Source organism: Petaurus breviceps, unplaced genomic scaffold (assembly GCF_028583685.1).
Source record: "Petaurus breviceps papuanus isolate PSGF00001 unplaced genomic scaffold, PetGlider_PUasm1.0 174, whole genome shotgun sequence".
NCBI lineage: Eukaryota > Metazoa > Chordata > Mammalia > Diprotodontia > Petauridae > Petaurus > Petaurus breviceps.
In genome coordinates, this window is record NW_027185761.1 from 49,884,784 (window position 1) to 49,904,175 (window position 19,392).

Consider the following 19,392-nt stretch of genomic DNA (forward strand, 5'->3'; position numbering starts at 1 on the left):
CTCTCTCTCTCTCTCTCTCTCTCTCTCTCTCTCTCTCTCTCTCTCTTCCTCCCTCCCCCTTTGTCTCTCCCTCCCTTTCTCTCTTTCTCCAAAAGTAAATGATGAAGTGAAACACCAAGAAACTGCTTCATTTAATTGAGTGGCAGGTGGGCTTCATGGAAAATGATCCCAGCTATTCCCTAACCCTGTGTAAAGACAGTAGGAATTTATTCATTGTTAAACTTGTTGTTCAGTCATTGTTGTCATGTCCAATTCTTCATGACCTCATTTGGGATTTTCTTGGCAAAGATACTGGAGTGGTTTGCCTTTTTCCCCCCAGCTCATTTTACAGATAAGGAAACTGAGGCAAACAGGGTTAAGTGACTTGCCCTGGGTCACACAGCTTATAAGTGTCTGAGGCTGGATTTAAACTCCCAAAGATGCATCTTTCTGACTCCAGGTGGGGGCACTCTATTCACTGCACCACCACTATGCAGTTACCTTTTAAAGAAATTTTTTTTTCATTCTGTTGTCTCCTCCTGAATGGTTGTATCTAATTATTTAATGGGTGGATTTAATTATAATTATTATATTATATATTATTTAATGGGGTGAAGAGCATTGGACTTTGGGAGGAAAGGAGTCAGTTTTCCACTGTGGGCATGAGTCAGTAAATTGATTGTATTTTCACGGGGGGAATATTTATGTCTGAGAGTTCTATATTGTGCCAATCTTTGATCTTCTTCCCTCTCTTTCCTCCCCTTTTCGATCCTCCCCCTCCTCCCCCCTTATCTTTCTTTTCATAGGTCATAAAGGATTTAGGCTTTGAGGGATTAAAAAGTGGCTAATGGAGATAATCTCTGAGTACCCCATGATTCTTCCTGTTTCAAGAAACTCAAAACCCATGCCCATGCATTGTAATGATAGCTTTTAATGCTTCCCCAGAGAAAGATGCAATTATTATTTGGGACAACTTCGGCCACCTTGTCTTCCTTTCAGGATTAAAAACCTTGCCTCTGGGCAGTGTTCCAATTCCTTTAGGATTTGGTCCATTGACTCTTCTAGCATTGGCCAATCCCATTCTGCCCCCTTTGTGCACAGAGGCTTTAGGCCTAAGTAAAGCTAACCAGTCTTGGTTTGACGCACCTGCTCTGCTATGCTCCTTAGGACAATCAAGTGTTCATAAAGCCTTTGTAGACTAAGAATCTGGAGTCACCAATGAAGTTTGCTTGGAATTGGAAGTCCATTTTGTAAGGGATGAATGAACAGTTTGCATCGGGGTTTTTTTTAGTGAATGCAGAAAAGTTGTCTTTGTAACTCACTTGCAAACAGTGTAGCTCTCCAGAGGCCTATCCTTCTTGTCAAAGGCTTGGTTGATGGAACAACAGTGTTCCTTTATACTTACATCAGCCTCACTTGCATCTAACTGATGTGGAGAGAGTGGCAGAAAGCTTTTTTTTGTTTTTGTTTTTTAATGTAATTGCCCAGGAGCACAGGAAGCTTGCTAGCAAAATCACAGGTGTTCAGATAACTGAGTACCTGTAAATGTCAGAGGAAAGTTCTGGCTGACAGGAGGGATGGTCACTGGGTTCCAGAGTTATGGTAGATATCCAAAGGAATGTCAAATAAAATTGATTAGAATTGGAAGCAGAGCTATAAAATAGACATTTGGGCATTGGTATAAATTCCCAAATCTAAATCTAGAAATACTAAGAGAGGGTTTAGCATGCTAAAAAGAACTCGAGGCCAGCCTTAAAGTTTGGAACATCTGGACTCCAATCCTGCCTTTGACACATATTGACTGTACATATGACCTTGGCTAAAACATTTAATCTCTGAGTGTCCCCAGGCAACTCAATGAGACATTTCCTAACACTGGGGAAATTGCAGGTCAAGGATTAAATAAACACTTCAGTGAAAGAGTTAAAAATTTACTGAGTATTTGCCCGCTAATGGATAGAGTAACAAAACCATGGAAAGAGTTAAGGGACCTCAGTTCAAATCTCAGCTTTACTACCAGAGAATTCCAACAGCTTGCTCAGGGCCAACCCAGATATTTAAATAGTCGCTTGATTTCTCTGGTTCCTCATCCGTAAAATCATGGGGTTGGACTAGGTTGTCTCTTCCAGTAAAGCTCTGAACCTCCATGCCAGTAGTGGGCTAGGCACTGAGGAAAATGGGGAGGAAAAAACTGACTCATTCACTGCCCTGGAGAAGCAAACAGCCTTGTTGGAGAGGTGAGCTCAGGAACCGAAACAACTTGGGAATTCAACAGAGTTGAGTGAGGCACGTAGATGCCAATGGATCTATGGACTCAAGATCACATTTCACTTCAACATTTAACAAGCATTAATTAACTGCCTACAGGTGCCAAGCATTGTGTGCAAAGACTTACAACAAAGAAACCAAAAGTCCCACCCTCTGACCCTGGAGCTTGTATTCTACGGAGGGGATAAGATAAGATAAGATAAAAATAGTATGTCTATATATACATATATATTAAGTAACAGAAGATAAAAGTGTGGAAGAAAGCACAAAAATAAGGTAGCATTTCTGCAGTGCTTTATGGTTTGCAAAGTATATTATCTCATTTGGTTCTCATGACAGCTCTCTGAGGTAGATTAGATATTATCCTCACTTTACACATAAGGAGATGTTAAGTGACTTGCCCAGGGTCACTTAACTAGTAAGTACCTGAAGCAGGATTTGAACTCAAGTCTTTCTGATTTAAAGTTCCACAGTTCCCTGTGTTACTGAGCTCTACCACCAGCTGGGAGTGGGAGAGCAGAAAAGATGTCCTAAAGACACACAGATAAATAAAGCCTCAGAGCTGGGGTATGGACCCAGGTTTTCTTAATTCTCAGCCCAACACCCCATCTTTTTAGTGTGTCAAAATACAAGCAGTGTCATCAGTGTAGGAAAAATTGAAAATCTGTTCGCCTTTCAGTTCTCAAAGACAAGGTGTCTCTACTGACAACATTGACTCAGGGCTCAGAATTTGTACTTGATTACTTAGTGTTTATGATGAATGAAAGGAAGGGAGGGAGGAGAGGAAAAGAGTAGAGAGAAGGCAAGGAGAGAAAAGAGGTTAGGATTGAGGAGTGGAAGAGAAAAAGAGAAGAGGAGGGGAAGGTTCAGAAGGGAAGGAAGGAGAGGTGAAGACAAGAGGAGAGGAAGGGAGAAAACAGTATAGGACTGGGGAGTGGAGGAGAGAAGGGGAGGGGAGAGGAGGGAGGGAAGGAGGGGCTATGACAAGAGAGGAGAGGAGAGAGAAGTGGAAGAGAGGAGGGAAGGACAGAGGAACTGTACCAAGTGCTGGGCATACAATTATCAAAAGCAAAGTTCATCTCCCTCAAAGACTTTGCATTCTAATAGGAGACATCTCAACTCATTTAGGGAGTAATAGACAAGGAATGATATTTTGATTTGTAAAGTGTCAAGGAAAGGCATGGCCAGACCCAATGACAGAGTTAATTTGATTTGTTTCTAGAGCTGGCCAAGGTGGGGGAGGTGTCTGAAAAATCACAAGCCTCAGTATTTTGAAGGCCATCCATAGCATGTAGACCATAATCCTTTGGGGATATAGTATGAGATTCGTGTGAACTGAACAGTACAAACACACACACATACATTCAAATACATCAAATTGATTCCCCAGAGAAAAATAATAATCTACTGCAAACTGGTATTGGAGATAGTAGTTTAAAAAGAAAAACAACCTCTGTTTGACCAGTGAGGGCAAGGACTGTAATTCCCAACAGCAGATAATGGCAGTGGGCAAAAGCATTGTAGCAGGGAAAGGAATACCTTGGCGTAAGATGAAGCTGGGGAAGTAGTGATATTTTCTGTTCTGAAATAATAATAGCATTTGTTTGGGGTTAGATAAGGCTTGAAAATCCAATATCTGAACAAAGACCTCGAAATTGTTGCTGATTCAACTCAAGGCTTATAGGATCTTGGGAACTGGGTTGCTTTTGTAACAGATGGTTCCTTTATAGGTGAATCAGGCTAGTTTGAACAAGGGGAGCTAGCAAACACAGAGAGAGTTTAGAAAGATAAGGAAATTATGCAAAGGAGAAAATACCCCTGAGATGCAGATAAAATGAGAAGGCAATGCAAAAACAGCATGGAAAGTTCCTATAGTGCATTGTTGGGTCTATGAAAAGCATGATAGGAAATAATGAGGATCAAAATGTTTCTGGAGGGAAATTTGACCATATGGACTTGACCAAAACACATTTGGAGAAGTGAAAGTGCAATTAGCTATTGCTAATTTGTTAAAATTGCTAAAATGTTGGGAAAGAGTTGGAAAGAAAACAGGCAGTCCCAGGAATTATACTGAAGGTTCCCTTACCTGCTCAATGATTTAGACCAAGGAAGGACCTTAGAGGTCATCTCATCCAACCCCGTTTTACAGAGGGAAAGACTGAGTCCCAATGACATTAAGTGACTTGCCCAAGGTTCTGTAAGTAACTGGCTGGGTAAGGATTGGAGCCCAGATCCTTCAGCTCTAAAGTCCGAACCTCTGAGTGTGGTAGTGGGATCACTGTAAAAAGCAGCCTTTTCTTTCCACAGTTAACTAACTTGACATTAAAGCTTCACTAGATATCCACCAAGGACAGGATTTGGCCCATTCGTTGTAAAGGAAGCTAAGCAATGGAAAAGGGAGCTGAGTCAAAATAAGCATTTGGAGCATTGAGTGGCAAATTCTTTTTTTTTAAATCTCACCCCCTTGACCTTTTCAGAAAGATGCTGCAAAGATAACGTGAAATAATAAGTGTGATTGTGTTTTGAAAAGGGGGAAAAAATGTTTTCTGCCCCCCCTCTAAAAATGCATTTGTTATCGCAGTCATTTTTGGATAGATGCTCCTGCCTGTGCGCCCCCCCCCCAATACACATCATCTTATTTATCCTGTGAAGTAAAGAAAAGCAGTTAAGCAAATGCAATTCACCAGCTCCATTGGCCACATCTCATCGGATGTTCAGGACTAGAAGCCGACGGTCCTGCTGCCATCTGCCCTGCTCAGTTCAGGGCACTGCATTTTAGGAAGAAGATTTTAATGATTAGATGAGTTGCTAACATTTGAAGAAACAAGCATGAACAGCATCAGAATCAGTCTCTTTACAGACGAGTTTAAAGTACTCCCAAATAATGCTTGCTTCAGTTAGTGCTCTTTATTTAAGTACTAAACCTACTTTTCCCTAACATCTGAGATCTTAGTTGGAAGGCACTTCATAAGCCTCTCATTTTACATATAAGGAAACTGAGACCCAGAACAGTAAAGGGCCTTACCCAAGATGACTCAGGTAGCAAGTGAACAAATGCTAGTTTCATTTTCATTTTTTCAGGATCCTTATTGGTTTTTCTGTTACTTGGAGTTAGCTGTTAACCTTTGCATTTATAATTGCACAACTATTTTTTGAATGCCTGCCCTCCCCATATGTCCAAGTTGCCTAAAGGTTTAGAAAAAGTATAAAATGTACCTTTTGCCCTCAGGGTGGTACTTAGAGTAACTCAATAGTATGTAGACTTCAGTGGTCTTCTCGATGGTTTCTCATCATTTTGTCAATTTTCAAGATACTATTTATCCCATCAGCCCATCATCTGAAGTTAGCTCTTCTTGGTAGCAAGGGACTTGGATTAATTTCTCAAATTGATTTGTTCAGTGTTCTAGTACATGTGCTGGTGGGTTCCAGCGGCGAGTCGTTGTCTGTCAAGATGAAAATGGATATGCTGCAAATGATTGTGTGGAGAGACTCAAACCTGATGAGCAGAGATCATGTGAATCTGGCCCCTGTCCTCAGTGGGCTTATGGAAACTGGGGAGAGGTGAGATTATCTACTGCCTTCTTTTTACTTTGTTGATGGAAGTCGTGTCAGCCATTCCAGGCTAATTGCCCCATATTGGTGTGATTTGGGGGAGAGGTGGGGAGACAGATTTGGGAAGGAGTAGTAAGGACCTGGGATTTCATCCCTGTTGGAAGCCAGCTTCAAGGAATCACTCTACCCTGATGCCTATTGACAACTCCTGTAATCTGTCTCATTAGACAACTGCAGGCATTAAGAGGTAGTCACACAGCCATTGTATGTTAAAAGAAGGATTTAAATCAAGTTCTTCCTCACTCTGTGGTCAACTCTGTCTACTAAATTATGCCACCTTTCCCATAGGTTATATATTTTAAATGAGGTGCAAACACCTATAAATTCTGCCTCTGGCATTTACTAATCACCAAGTATTTATTAAGCTCCTCCTGTTTGCAAGACCTTTAGTAGGTGCTGGGGAATAAAAAGACAACACACACCCTCCCAGCCTTCTCCCTCATTTAAGGCCCCTGAACCTCCCTTTCCCCATCTGCAAAATGGGGGTGATGCTACCTGCCCCATGTACCTTATAGGGTGATCAAATGAAATGGTATAAATAATGAGCTCTGCAAAATTTAAAGTTCTGTTATTATCTGTATCAGCTCCATTTTTATTGTTCTTTATTAAACTCATTCATTTGGATCATTAAGGCAGTAATCTTGGATTATCAGCAATTTTTCTGGATCTTTCAGGAAAATATAGCAACCGACCACTTGTGGCCTTTTAAAGGTGCCTTAATGGATTAAATGAGTAATTAGAAGTTAATGTATGAACATACTCACTGGAGCAGTATTGACTTTTGCCTCGTTACTAAAGGGTTTAATGTATTCCCAGAGTTTATTTTTTTTTTGCAAGTAAATATTTTTCTCAAGTCTTCTTTTCACTGGAGTATTAAGCCTACTTTTTCATTTGACCATAGATTCCCATGATTCTCTGTCAAGAGAAGAAGAAACCCCAGAAACCATTTAGCCTATAACCTCCTCATTTTACAGATGAGGAAACTGAGATCCAGGGAGATCTAGGGACATACCAGCGTGACAGAGTAGCCAAAACTAGGTATTCAGCCTCAGTCTCCTGACTTTCAGTCCGTCTCCTTTCATGCAATGTGCTGCTTCTGTTCACGGGTTCCCTGGGTTCAGAACAGACCCCATGTTCTGAATTTGGAAAGCTTTAATACATGCAGTGCGATTATCCCCATCTGAACTGTGTTTTACTCTTTGGAGTGAATAATTATTAATGCATCTTCTATTTTTTAACTCCTCAGCTGTTGTTTGTTCAAAATTGTAATTTGCTGGGCCATGAAGTTTTTCTTGAAATAGCTAAGCCCATTCCTAGCAACTTTTGAATTTACAGGTTAGAATAAAGAAAGAGACCTTGTTGAGTTCTTTTCTTGTCTTAACTATAAATTTTATATGGTAAATATGAGGATTGAAGGTTGGAAAAACCATGAAAAAGGACACATGAAACCCTTTGAGCCTAGTGGGTGCATGATTCCAAGCACTCACCTCCCTAAAACCATTTGTTTATGTTCAGTTGTGTTAAACATGTAACTAACAGGCCACAAACAGCAGGCAAGATTTTGGTTGGCTTCCATCATCTCACTGGCAGATTCTGTTAATGGAATAAAAGAGGACACTTTGCTTGGAGTTGTATGTACATGTTGCCAGTTTCCCTGAACTCCTTGGAGAAGCCAACCCTTCTCTCCCACAAATCTCCCTCCTGGGATTGTGACAGGGCTTCTGCTATTGCAGAACCACCCAAAGAGTCAAGAGTTGTGTGTGATTGATGTTGTCATCACCAGCAAGAGGATGCAATTTCTGTGGGAGGCCTGGCTCCTGATATCATGACATCAGGGAAATGAAATCCTTTTCTCCAGCTCTATTATCCTAGAAACACACATAAAAGGCTTTGATTTCATCAGAAATCAGAACTTCCCCTCACACTGCCACCAATTTGCTGATTCATCTTTGCCAAATGCAGTTTTTGTTCAAGGAAATTGAGTCAGCTTCAAAAGCATTTCATGGAAACCTAAAGAGAATATTAGAGATTAGAAAAAAGAAAGCTCCTTGAAATAGTTGGCGATTCTTAGATGTACATGCTTAGACTTTTATACTCTTAGATACTTTGGCACAATGGAAAGAGCCAATGTTCTAGAGTTAGAGGTCCTGAGTTCAGATCTACTCTCTGACACTACTTGTGTTACCTTGCACAAGTCACCTCCCTGAGTCTCCCTTCCTCTCTAAACTGAGGAGGTTGGACACCTTCACCTCTGAATCTAGGATCCTATCATATATAGTCTCCCTTCACCTTTAGCAGAACAGACCTTCTGTTTATGTAGACCTCAAAGGAAAGGCATTGAACTGATGGGAAATTATTGCCCATAGTACTTTATACTTAAAGAAATCCAGTTCTTCTTCCACCCTTCCAGGTAACAACCACATGCATGCTTGAGGTGCTGTAGTTGGGGGAAAAATACCATCATCTGGTTATAAACGAGTGCTAGTGATGGCCCTCTCTGAATTTGAGTTGGCTGATCTTTAGACAATAATCCCAGAGTTTGTGTAGGGAACGCACACACACTTTCTAATTTGGCAGGACCCATGAAAGCCAATGTTTCTTGGCTTAGCCTTGACCCTAGGTCACTTCCATAACAAAATGAGACATTAGAGTAGAACATTGGTGGAGATTACCTGTTATAGACCTTTCATATTCCCCACTCAAAGGATAGTCCTATTTATCAAACCCTTGCCCATCCTCTATTACCATGGAATTCCCTTGTGGCTTAGAAGTTGCCAATACAAAAAAACCAAAGCCTTCGAACCCCTGTTTGTTGTTGTGATGGACTTCACCCATCTCCATTGTCTTTCAGTGCACCAAGCCATGTGGCGGTGGAACACGGACTAGACTGGTGGCTTGCCAACGTCCCGATGGGGAACGATTTACAGACCTGAGCTGTGAAATTCTGGATAAGCCTCCTGATCGTGAGCAGTGCAATACTCATTCTTGTCCTCAAGATGCGAGATGGAATTCTGGCCCTTGGAGCTCGGTACGGCCCTAAATCTTAATGTTTGTTCGTTGGTGTCTAGGTGCTCCATAACCCATCTAACTAGCCATTTCCTGTGCTGTGGTATTTGGGGAAAAGCCACTGAGGCAGATGCTATTGTGTGTCTGCCAGAGCCTCTTTGACTGTAATAGACTGGTTATGGTGGAAGGGATGGTAATCCTGCCAGGTCACTGGGGCCTATTGGATGCACCACAAAGAGAACTTAACAATGGGTTCCCTTCCCCTCTTTGGCTCAAAAGGGCAAGTAGACTTCAGAAAGAACTTAGCTAAAACAAAGAAGAATATAGTCCACAATTTCATATTTATAGACCATACCCAGCAGTAACTGTGGGATGTACATTTCAGTGTACTATGATTTCATCAGTACAAGCCCACCCTCCCCTCTCCATCAACATAGACTATGACCCCATCTGTACTTTAATAGAAAGTTTAATGAATTACTATGACGCCCCCACCCCCAAAAAACAAACAAAAAACCATGATCTGGTAAGCCGATCATTTGATGATGACTCTCTTATGGTTTATTAAAAACAAAAAATTCTCTGATTTTGGCAGACTGAAGATGAGCTCAAAATCCTTCATTTCCAAAGCTTAATACTGGCAGGTTTTGTTTGAATATATTGTGTACAAGTTGAACTTTTTGCAGTTCTTTTTGTCCTGTGATTGAATAGGGTAATAATCTGCTTATTGAAGCCAAAGCAGATTTGGATTCTGCTCTCTGATGATAGCCTGTGTTCCTTATTTTTTACCTTGAGTGACTGTGCAGAGTGACAGGCTTAGTGATTACTGAGACTGTTGTCTATAAAGCAGTCAAAGTGAAGATGATGGTGGAATCAAAGATTCGGTGGCAGTCTGGATGCCCCAAATGTTTGTGCCTATGTTGACAGTCAAACCAGTTTCACCACTTTCCTCCCTTCTGGTCTTACTGTTGATTGAGGCTGTCCTTACAAAGCAGACAAAAGGAACACAGTGGGGGAACTGGTGATTTGATGACTGCTGAGCTTCTCCAAATGTTTTCACCTATGTTAAGACAGTCAAACCCGATTGACTTTCCGCCTTCTCCCATCGCCACTGTCTCCTTGATTGCCAAGACTGTACAAAGCAGACAAAGTGAACACAATGGTGAAACTGGTGATGTTGTTACTGTTGAGATGTTTCCACCCCCATCTTGACCACAGACTTAATGAATACTGACACTGCATCTCTAAAGAAAAGTGAACATGGCTGTAGAGTTTGTGATTTGGTAGTTGTTGAGATGCCCTCAAATGTTTTCACTTAGATTAAGACAGTAAAACCAGTTTTACCATTTTTCCTTTCTGATCTAGGCTTCTGTTCCTACTGACAAACATGCCGGTGTAAATTCTATGCACAGCTCTTTGTAAACAGAATCAATGACTGTGTAAATATAGTATTTTAGTTAAGTAAATTGTACAATGGGGAGGGTGGGGCGGGGGCTCAGGAGGGAGAGACACCTGCAATCTGCTCAGTAAATGCAGTAGATTTTCACGTGAAGACAGTATTTGCACTAAACTCAAATCCAGTATTATATTGAATTGTTGTTAGATAATGGTTTTGTTTTATTTTTATTTTAACTCAGAATGGTTATGAGAAATATTCTCAGCCATTACAAAGTAAGTCACATGGTGGGTCCACTTATGGGCATCACTGGTACTTCATGTCATTTCTGAGGATGTAATGACTTTGGTCCCTGAGATGAAGTTAGAGCACTGGTTACAGATGTAGTACTTAGAATCCTAAGTCGAAGCCTGAAGGATTTAAAATATAACCTTACTTATCACCAGCTACATTGTAAGCATAGAATTCTTGCCAGATGCCTAAGAAAAGAATCCGAAATGCCATTGACCCTCTGAAACCTACAGATCAGTAGGTTTTTGTCCCTAGCATTATTTGGCTTCTGACAATGGGACCAATGGATGGTTTATGGAAGATCATGATACTGACTTAGGAATATGAGGGTCAATCATCCCCAGGTCTCTTACTAGATAATTATGCATTCTTGAGGTTACTTTTAGAATGTACTTATGACCTCTTAGTATAATGAGTTCCAGAAATGTAGCTAATCTCTGATTTTCACAATTTCCTCTTTCAAGAGGTGGAGGGTGGGTAGTCCCAAATACTCTTTTCCTATGATTTGGAGAATAGATGTTATAGCTACAGCTAGCTATATACCTTTTAGTTCCATAAATAAATCTCCATACTTTATTCTACATAGAAATAATTTATTTGGGAAAACAGAAGGGGGCAGGGGAAGAGCTTCATAAAAACGTTGTGTATTAGAAGAGGAAGGTACCTGGGAGGGGTTTTTTAATCTAGCCTCTTGTTTTTACCAGTGAGGAAACTGAGGCATAGAGAAGCAGAGTCTTTTTCCCATAATCTCATAGTTAACACTCTGTGCAAATCCTTGATAAATGTCACTTCAATGGGACCCAAGCTTAAGTTACTCCTCAAATTTCCACAATATGCTCCAAAGATAAGGACCTAGGGACTAGAGACTTAATGTTTTTAGTAAGTAGAAGGGAATATGTCCCAAATATTGCCAGCTTCCATCCCCACTGCCTTTGTGTATCTCTTCCATTTTTGGTGCTCGCAAATGGATGGATTTCTGCTATTTTTAACCAGAGTATTTAGTTTTCTAATTGGCACCTTTATTCATGATTTTAGTAGTATAGGGAATGCCCAAATGTGGCATTTCTCTCAATTCAGGTCAGCATCTTCTTTGTCACTTAGAGTCTGAGAGTTACCTCAAGCACTGAGAATCAGTTAACTTGGCCAGGGTCACATGGCCAGGATGTGTCAGAGGCAGGATTTGAATTCGGCTCTTCTTGGTTTTGAGGCCAGCTTTCTATCTACTCCAGAATTCTGCTTCTTACCTTGGGGCTTCATTCTAGACCAAGAACCAGCTCTTGAATGCAAGTCTCCATGGCATGGCTCTCCACACCAAAGCTTCCTGCCTCTCCAGACCCCCTCTAGAACAGCTGGATTACTTTGCTTAGGCTCACATACACTCATGTACAAGGAAATCCTTAAGCATCGGACTTTAGGTTGACCATTAGCACTTTAATCAATTTTAAAATGTATTATTTGATGATATTGAATTTAAATGTTTTTGTACCTGCTCACTATTTTCTGAAACATTGGCATTGCAGGAGAAGTATGGTGCTTTGTTACCTTCATTTACAGAAATGTATATGTGCCCCTATTCCTTCACATATGTGAACGGCTAACATTGATGTTAGAAGGGCCTTTAAAACTCAAGTGGCTTTCTAGGTAAAGTGACCATTGTCTGCGTGCATCTTTAAAATTGCTTACCACATTAGTAACAAGTGAGACATCATGTTCTTAATCATAATTTTAAAAGCTTCAAATCTAAAATATTTTATTTCGATAGCTACATTGGTCCTGAACAAATTGTTCTAAATAGATTTTTGTTTTCCCAAATTTCCATGGCAGGCTTTAGACTTGATGTTCATTTCTGTGGGTGCTATGGTAATATTTCTTCCCAACTCTAAATTGAATCATACCTCAGTCAGTTCTACCAATAGCCATAAAACTGCTCTAGGCATTTATATTTGGTGCTTCTATAATCAGAATTGTCAATCTTGCCAATATTCTACTTGAGGTGGTAACATGTTGCTATGAAATAGGGCTTTTAGCAGGTTTCAGAAAGTGACCAAGTCTCACCATTAGTTTCTCAGAGCTGTGCTTTTCTCTCCCAATTTACTCCCACAAAATGGAATCTATCCAAAAAAAAAAAAGTCACTTCCCCAGGCTTCCTTGTGTGCAGAAGTTTTTGGTAACAGAAGAATCTGAGCATAGCTTCAGTTGGCAAACTCTTCCAAATCTTTCCACCAGGCTTGTCAAATAGGCACTTAGATTCTCTAGCCTAGGGTCGCTAACATAAAGGAACACAAGATTTTAAGCATGGTTTAAATCTCTCTAGAATCTGGGCACCTCAGATTAGAGTCCTCTTGAAGAAAAGATTCCAGGCATATATAAAGAAATTCATCTGCAAAAGTGCTCTTCAAATGTCTGGTAATGTTTTACTATTGAATTTTGGGTTCTAGAGAGAAAAAGTAGGAAAAGCCCCTACCCCTAATCCCTAGGAAGGAAAGGCATAATGAATACACTTGATGATTCCTGGAGGAAGTCTTCAGGAGAGTTCTAGATAGTGAAAGTATGATCAGGAGATGGTAGAACTATCAGAATTCTAGAATGCCAAAACAATGGATTCATGTTTATAATTAAAGCGGAAAAAAAAATATCTGTGCAATGACTTCAGGACCCAGAATGGATCTATGATCTATTCTCTAGGCTTTCCCTGAATAGACTTTATTGTACCAGTAGAAACTGCTTAGGTCATTTGTTCATGACAAACCTATTAAACTCTTCAGTGACTGAGGCCTGGTTTAGGTGCCTTTGAGACGATACGTATCAACTTGGATAATGAGAATTGATGAGCCCTAAGGACCAAAGAACTTGGGCTTGGGTTGCTGTCTAGCTGACTTATGGATTTGTGCCTACCTCATTTTCATGTTAAAGTGTGCAACTACTGTATGTAGTATGAGGGAAAAGTTTGACTTTGGTGTTTTTAATCACCTCACTGCTTCTAGCTATTAAAAAAAGATTGTAAATATTTTTACTATCATATTTTTGAACACCTTTAAAAAAACAACTGAACCTATGATTGCCTATCCTGAGCAATATAGATTTCTATGTATTTATATGTAATAAAACATATTTATTTTTCCAATATTGTTATTTAATTTCATATACCATGTGTAAGAATCAGTGTTTCTTGGCAGCCTTCAAAGACAAGTAGAATGTAATCAGAAATGCATGTAAATATTTCCTTGGAGTTAATAAAAAGATACATCTACATTTTGTAAATTCTACCCCCTCCCCCAAGAAATCAGAGTAACCAAATGCCAATTTTCATGTAATGTGATAGTTTCGTTTGTATCTGTTAAAATGCTATTTTTCTAAATATTTCGGGCTGGGAAATGGTACTCGGTAATATAAACAAACAATTTTGGGGGCCAAACATTTGGTTGCTTTTCCGTTTCTAATATTCATTGTACTGTCTCATTGGGTCTCAACTATAAAATGTGCATGAATTTCTCATTGTGCTCATGTTGATAACCATAAGCCACAGCCGGCGGGCAACATTTGGTTGGGAAGAATGACTCCAAAACAGAGAAAGACTATTGACCACCTTTTCTATATACCTACAGTGCATGCATTTGATTAGGTTATGAAAATATCTTGTTTCTTGGATTCAAATAACAGAAAAGGGTTTAAGGCATGTATCTGTTTTCGTTTCCATTCACTTGAGACACGTTTATTTTTTAAAAGAATAGCTCAAAAAATAGGATGAATAGGGAAGATGTACAAACGCATGTCCTTTTGAAGAAAAAAAAATGCCTATTTCCTCACCTATACTTCAGACCCAAGAAAGGCAATATGGCAGAATAAATGGTACAATTAAGGGACCACTGACTTTTGAATCAGAAAATTTGGTTCAAATTCCATCCTTGATGCTTACTACCTCTAAGTCTTTGGGTGAATTACTTTCATCTTCTTAGGTCTCGGTTTCCTTATATACGAAATGGGGAAATTTAATGACCCTGTGGTGTCTTCCAACTCTAAATCTATAACCTTTTGAGTTAGGAAAACCTGTCTTCAAATCCTGCCTTTTATAGGCAAGATTTATTAGCCATGCAACCATGGGCAAGTCACTTAAGCTCTGAGAGCTTCAGGTAAGTTTCTAAGACTTACCTACTCAATTATAGACCTATTGCAATCTGCATTGGTGGATAGACTCCTGTGCCAATGAAGTCATAGATTTTTTTAATGCATTGAAATATTTATTTCCTGGTAACTCTCAATGTTAAGTTTTTGTTTTGTTTTGGTTTTGTCTGATAAATTAGGGTCAGTTCAACATTTTCTTGGAAGTGAGTGAATTCTCCTTAGGAGGGAAAAAGTACAACTAAAGTACTCATTGACTGTCATAGGGCTATAAGCTCACCACAGTTCCACATGCTGACCTCCCTTCCAATTACAATGCAAACTTGAAAGCTAAAGATATCGAAGAGGGAAGGTGGAATCCTCCTTAATGCCACCAGGGGGAGGCTTGGGGATTGGAGACAAAAGTTGCCATTATCATTCATTGACCTCAGTCCTTGACTAACTTGGCTGACTATCCCATTCAAGTCTTTGAAATAATCAAATTGACTATCCTGAGGTCATATGGAAATGGACTCTCTTCTTTACTGAACTTTTATAACTTTGAATGCAGAAAATATTTAAGATGTGACTGAAATCCTACATTCACCCAATATCTATGGTATTTGACTAATTTTAATGTTAGCTCTCAGAGCAGGAATTTTATCACTAAATTAGCCCTCCTACTTAAAAACTGAATTAATTGATATTTCACATATGTAAATTAAAGGTCTTCTTTAAGTTTAGTAATGGGAAGCCCTATTTCTTTTTCTTCATAGAATTTCACATCAGCCAGATCTTTCTAGGTAGCAGGGTAATTAATATTAGCATTAAACTGAGGTTTAGACTTTTTTCATATGTAATATTCATAAAGGAGCATTGTTTTGTATTTTTGTTTGCTTTTTGAGCCTAAGGAATGCACAGATGGGATAACTAAAACAGAAATTCCACTGAAACTTGTGAGAAGTACATTCTCTTTTCTCAGAAAAGGCATATTCATTGTTCGTAACCAAAGTGAGAGAAATACAGAAAATCATAGGATTTAGAGGTAGAAAGAACCCTCTCATCATCTTCCGAAACTGATAACCGAAAGTGATCATGGAGTTGTTCTTTAAGAAGTTAGTAATATGTAGATGGCTCCTTGAAGACACCCCCAGTACAGTACACTCCATCTAAGCATTCAATAAATGTTTGTAGAATTTACTAGAAGTTATTATTGAGTATCCAAGCTTTACTCCAATCCAGTCTACTCAGCATATGACCCAGTTTCTTTGGATTAGGTATAATTTGTCAGAATTAGTAATCAAGTATTTTTTGAGACCCCACAGCAATGACATGCATCTCAAAGGCACAGTCCCTCCCTCCTCCAAAGTGACATTTCACTGCAGCCTAACTGGTATCCCTCCCCTCCCCAGCCCCGCCGCCTGCATTTTTCTATTTTTGCAGTTTTAAGTAGGCTGAAGGAGAGAGGTTGCTTGTTTGACTCTGAGGGGGAGTGTGTTTGCTTGCTGATTCACGTCACTGGGATAGCCTTTGTGGAAGCAATGGGAACTGAGAAGAATTTTGGAATGTCGAGTGGGAGGGGTGGTAGTTTATTCCAAGCTGAACTGGTAAGAAGAAAAAGGCTGAATTTGGGTAAGGGAAGTTGTGAAAATATGTATTGGATTAAGACAGGAGAAGGGAAGGAAGAACCCAAGTTTTATGTTACTACCATGCCATCTCTCCATCCTCATTCCACCCCCTTTTAAGCTGAAATTACTGATATTCCACTGTTATTTAGTGAAAAATTAAGGTGAAATAACATTTGGGTTTTATTCCCCTCCCCCCCCCAAAAAAAACCACACACACACACATTGCAAATTGCTATTAGTACATATATATGCTTGTATCAGCAGCACCTAACATAATTTCTCTCATAAAAAAGGAGTTTAATAAGTACTTGTTGGTTGATGAATGGATAGATAGAAGCTCATGGCCTGACAGAATATGATAGAGATGCTAAGAATGCTGAATTTGGAGGCAGAGGTGCCCTGGGTTTCAGTCCTACTTCTGCTATTGACTATTTGTGTAACCTTGGGCAAGTCATTTGATTTCATGGGTTTCATTTTCCTTTATTATAAAATTATAAGGTTGGACTTCATAAACCCCAAGATCCCTCCTAACTACAAGTCAATGACCCTATGACAATACCAGGATTAGACAGTATTAAATCCTCTGTAGGAAACCATTCTTAGATTGATTTTGAAATTATTTCTCTGTAAGTTAGGGGGCAGTCCTTATATAACTGAGAACACATGACTCTTCCAAAACCTGGAAGAGCAAGAGAATGGGCTTCTCTTGTATCTAATAAAGTAAAAGCATCAAAAGATCAGCAGGAGACAAAAAAACGTAAAGCTAAATAAATGGGTACTTTATTCATCTCCGTTGTCAATGGTGGGGATTTTGGTCCTGAAATGAATATCCTCTCTGGCATCCAAAAAGACTCCTGCCAGTCCTACCCCAAATCTGGTTATTTTATTAATGCCAATAAAAGAGCTAGAATGAGTGATTTGTCTTTTCTTTGTGGTGGTCAAGGGGAAGAAAGAAGAATGGGGCCAGGATAGTGGGCACCTTCCTCATAAAACTAGAGTGATGCTCATCAGTGAAATTGTCTAAATTTATATAGTCCAAGAAATGGGGAGCTAAGAATGATTAGAGGGGTGGCCAGGTAGCACAGCGAGTAAGAGCACCGGCCCCAGTGTTGGGATGACCTGGGGATCGAATCTGAGCTCAGACACTTAGCACCCACCCATAAACACCTGGCCGTGTAACCTTGAGCAAGTTACTTAACCCCAATTGCTTTAAAAAAATGATTAGAGAGGAATGCTTATAACAGGAGGCATGGGCTTAATAACCCAATCTGTCCATGCACCCTCTCAAGGTAGGATGGGAAAGAAGGACATCCGTAGCATGGAAAAATAATGAACCAGTTGAGTAGAACACTTTCCACTTATTTGAATTTTTTTTTAAAAATTACTTGTTTATTTAGGGTCTCCAAATTAGCTAACCCAAGGCTTAATGATTAGCCTTGCCTTTTTTTTTTTTAACCTTTTGTTTTGGGGGGGGGGGTTGGGGGGGGGGGTGTACTGTTGTTTGCAGAAAGTTGGACAGCATTCCTGAGGGTGTGAGCTTAGAGACTAATGAGAAGAGAGGGAAAGACAGAATAGCAGAAACTGTTTCTCTGGGTCAAACTTAAGTGTGGGAAGGTCAAAACAGCTATTAAAACAGATACTTTCCTTTTCTGTGGGAGCTCACAGGTCAAGTTTCTCAGGTTAGCAATCTCTGGTAAAGCAACTGCCTGATTGAGTTCTCCAGTGGGCCCCGAAGATAAGCTATGTTTTAGAGAGGTCTTGTGATCGAAGATGTTCCCTCTCCCCTTTTTGTTAAGAGTTATGGGGTGTGGAGAAAGATGGTTCTAGTGGACTTTTCCCCTTCTAACTGTGGAAAATAAAATAGATGGGTATGTTTATTATGTTTGATGTCACACTGGGAGGTAAATCTGGCCAGTAACAAGTTGTATTGGTCCATTGTGTCTGTTTAGTTTCAAAAAAGACATTTAAAAAAATACTCGAGGATGGAATTGGTCTCAATACAATTTTTAAAAGTAAATTTTTTTTTCATCTGCTGTATGCTCTCTTTTAGGGGTTGGGTCAGAATCTTGTTTACAGATTGTCTGGGTCCCCTAGTACCGGTTATAAAAACCACCGGAATATATTCATATCCAGAGCTGCAACTGGAACTCTTTGCATAGTAGGGCTTGGGTTGGGTTACGTGGTCTAGAATGAGGTATGGTTGTTCTGTGAGAGGTGGCTCACTACACCCTCAAGGGGTTAGGAAACAAGGTCCCAGAAGAGGGAGGGACTGTCCAATGAGGTGACCCTGAGGGTGGCTGCCCAGGCTCAGTGGCTCCAGATATTGGCGGGGGGGTATCAGGAATGTCAAGTGTTCTAGAAGGAAGAACATATTCCACATTTCAGCAACATGGGGCAAACCCCAGTTTGCCCAGGCTAGTTACAGCTCCATCCATATGCAACCCAAACCTATACCCATCCATGAGCACATCAAGGGATTAATATTCATCTGTGCTTGTCAGTATAGATTGCCATGAAGCCTGAAATTGAATTTGCAGTGAAATAAATCAGATCACTAAATTTCTGCATCTTGAAGTGACCTTATAGGTCTTCCGATCCAATTACTTCATTTTACAGATGAAGTAACTGAGGTGACCTGACCAAGGTCACAAAGGTATGAAGTGATAGAACCAGGATCCAAACCCAGACCCTGTGACTCCATACCGTGAACTCTGAGTGCAGTGTGATGGATGAAAATGTGTTTCTAAGAGGCTTGACTTTCCTCTGGCTAGTAGCTAGTTTCTTTAGTGAGGTGACCTGAGCCCTAACCACTACCCGTTCAAATGAAGCCTTACCTACAGGCACTCTTTTCCCCTTGGTGCTCTGACCTGTGTATATATACAAGGTGAAGTCAGAAAATTATCCAGGTAACTTAGTATCAAGTACCCTAATGCTAAGATAGGGGAATCATTTAACCAATGGAGGTTTTCCATTCAAAGACCACCAAAGAACACCCATCGTGTTCTTTCATCATGTGATTCCATGATTTATCACTCAAATCATATTTAAGATACCTTCCTTGATTTTGCTCATATATACACAGCTTTCTTACTTTCCATGACTATATTCACAAAT

At 39.9% G+C, this 19,392-nt stretch overlaps 1 protein-coding gene across 3 annotated transcripts in view; it reads left to right on the top strand.

The window, feature by feature from the left end:
* The window catches only part of ADAMTS9 (ADAM metallopeptidase with thrombospondin type 1 motif 9), a 194,803-nt gene that overhangs the window by 103,348 nt on the left and 72,063 nt on the right, over positions 1–19,392 (top strand). For all 3 annotated transcript variants that reach the window (XM_069084173.1, XM_069084174.1, XM_069084175.1), the window contains 2 exons: positions 5,647–5,808; positions 8,711–8,887. In XM_069084173.1, the coding sequence (XP_068940274.1) occupies positions 5,647–5,808; positions 8,711–8,887 (339 nt within the window). The remainder of the gene's footprint in view (positions 1–5,646; positions 5,809–8,710; positions 8,888–19,392) is intronic.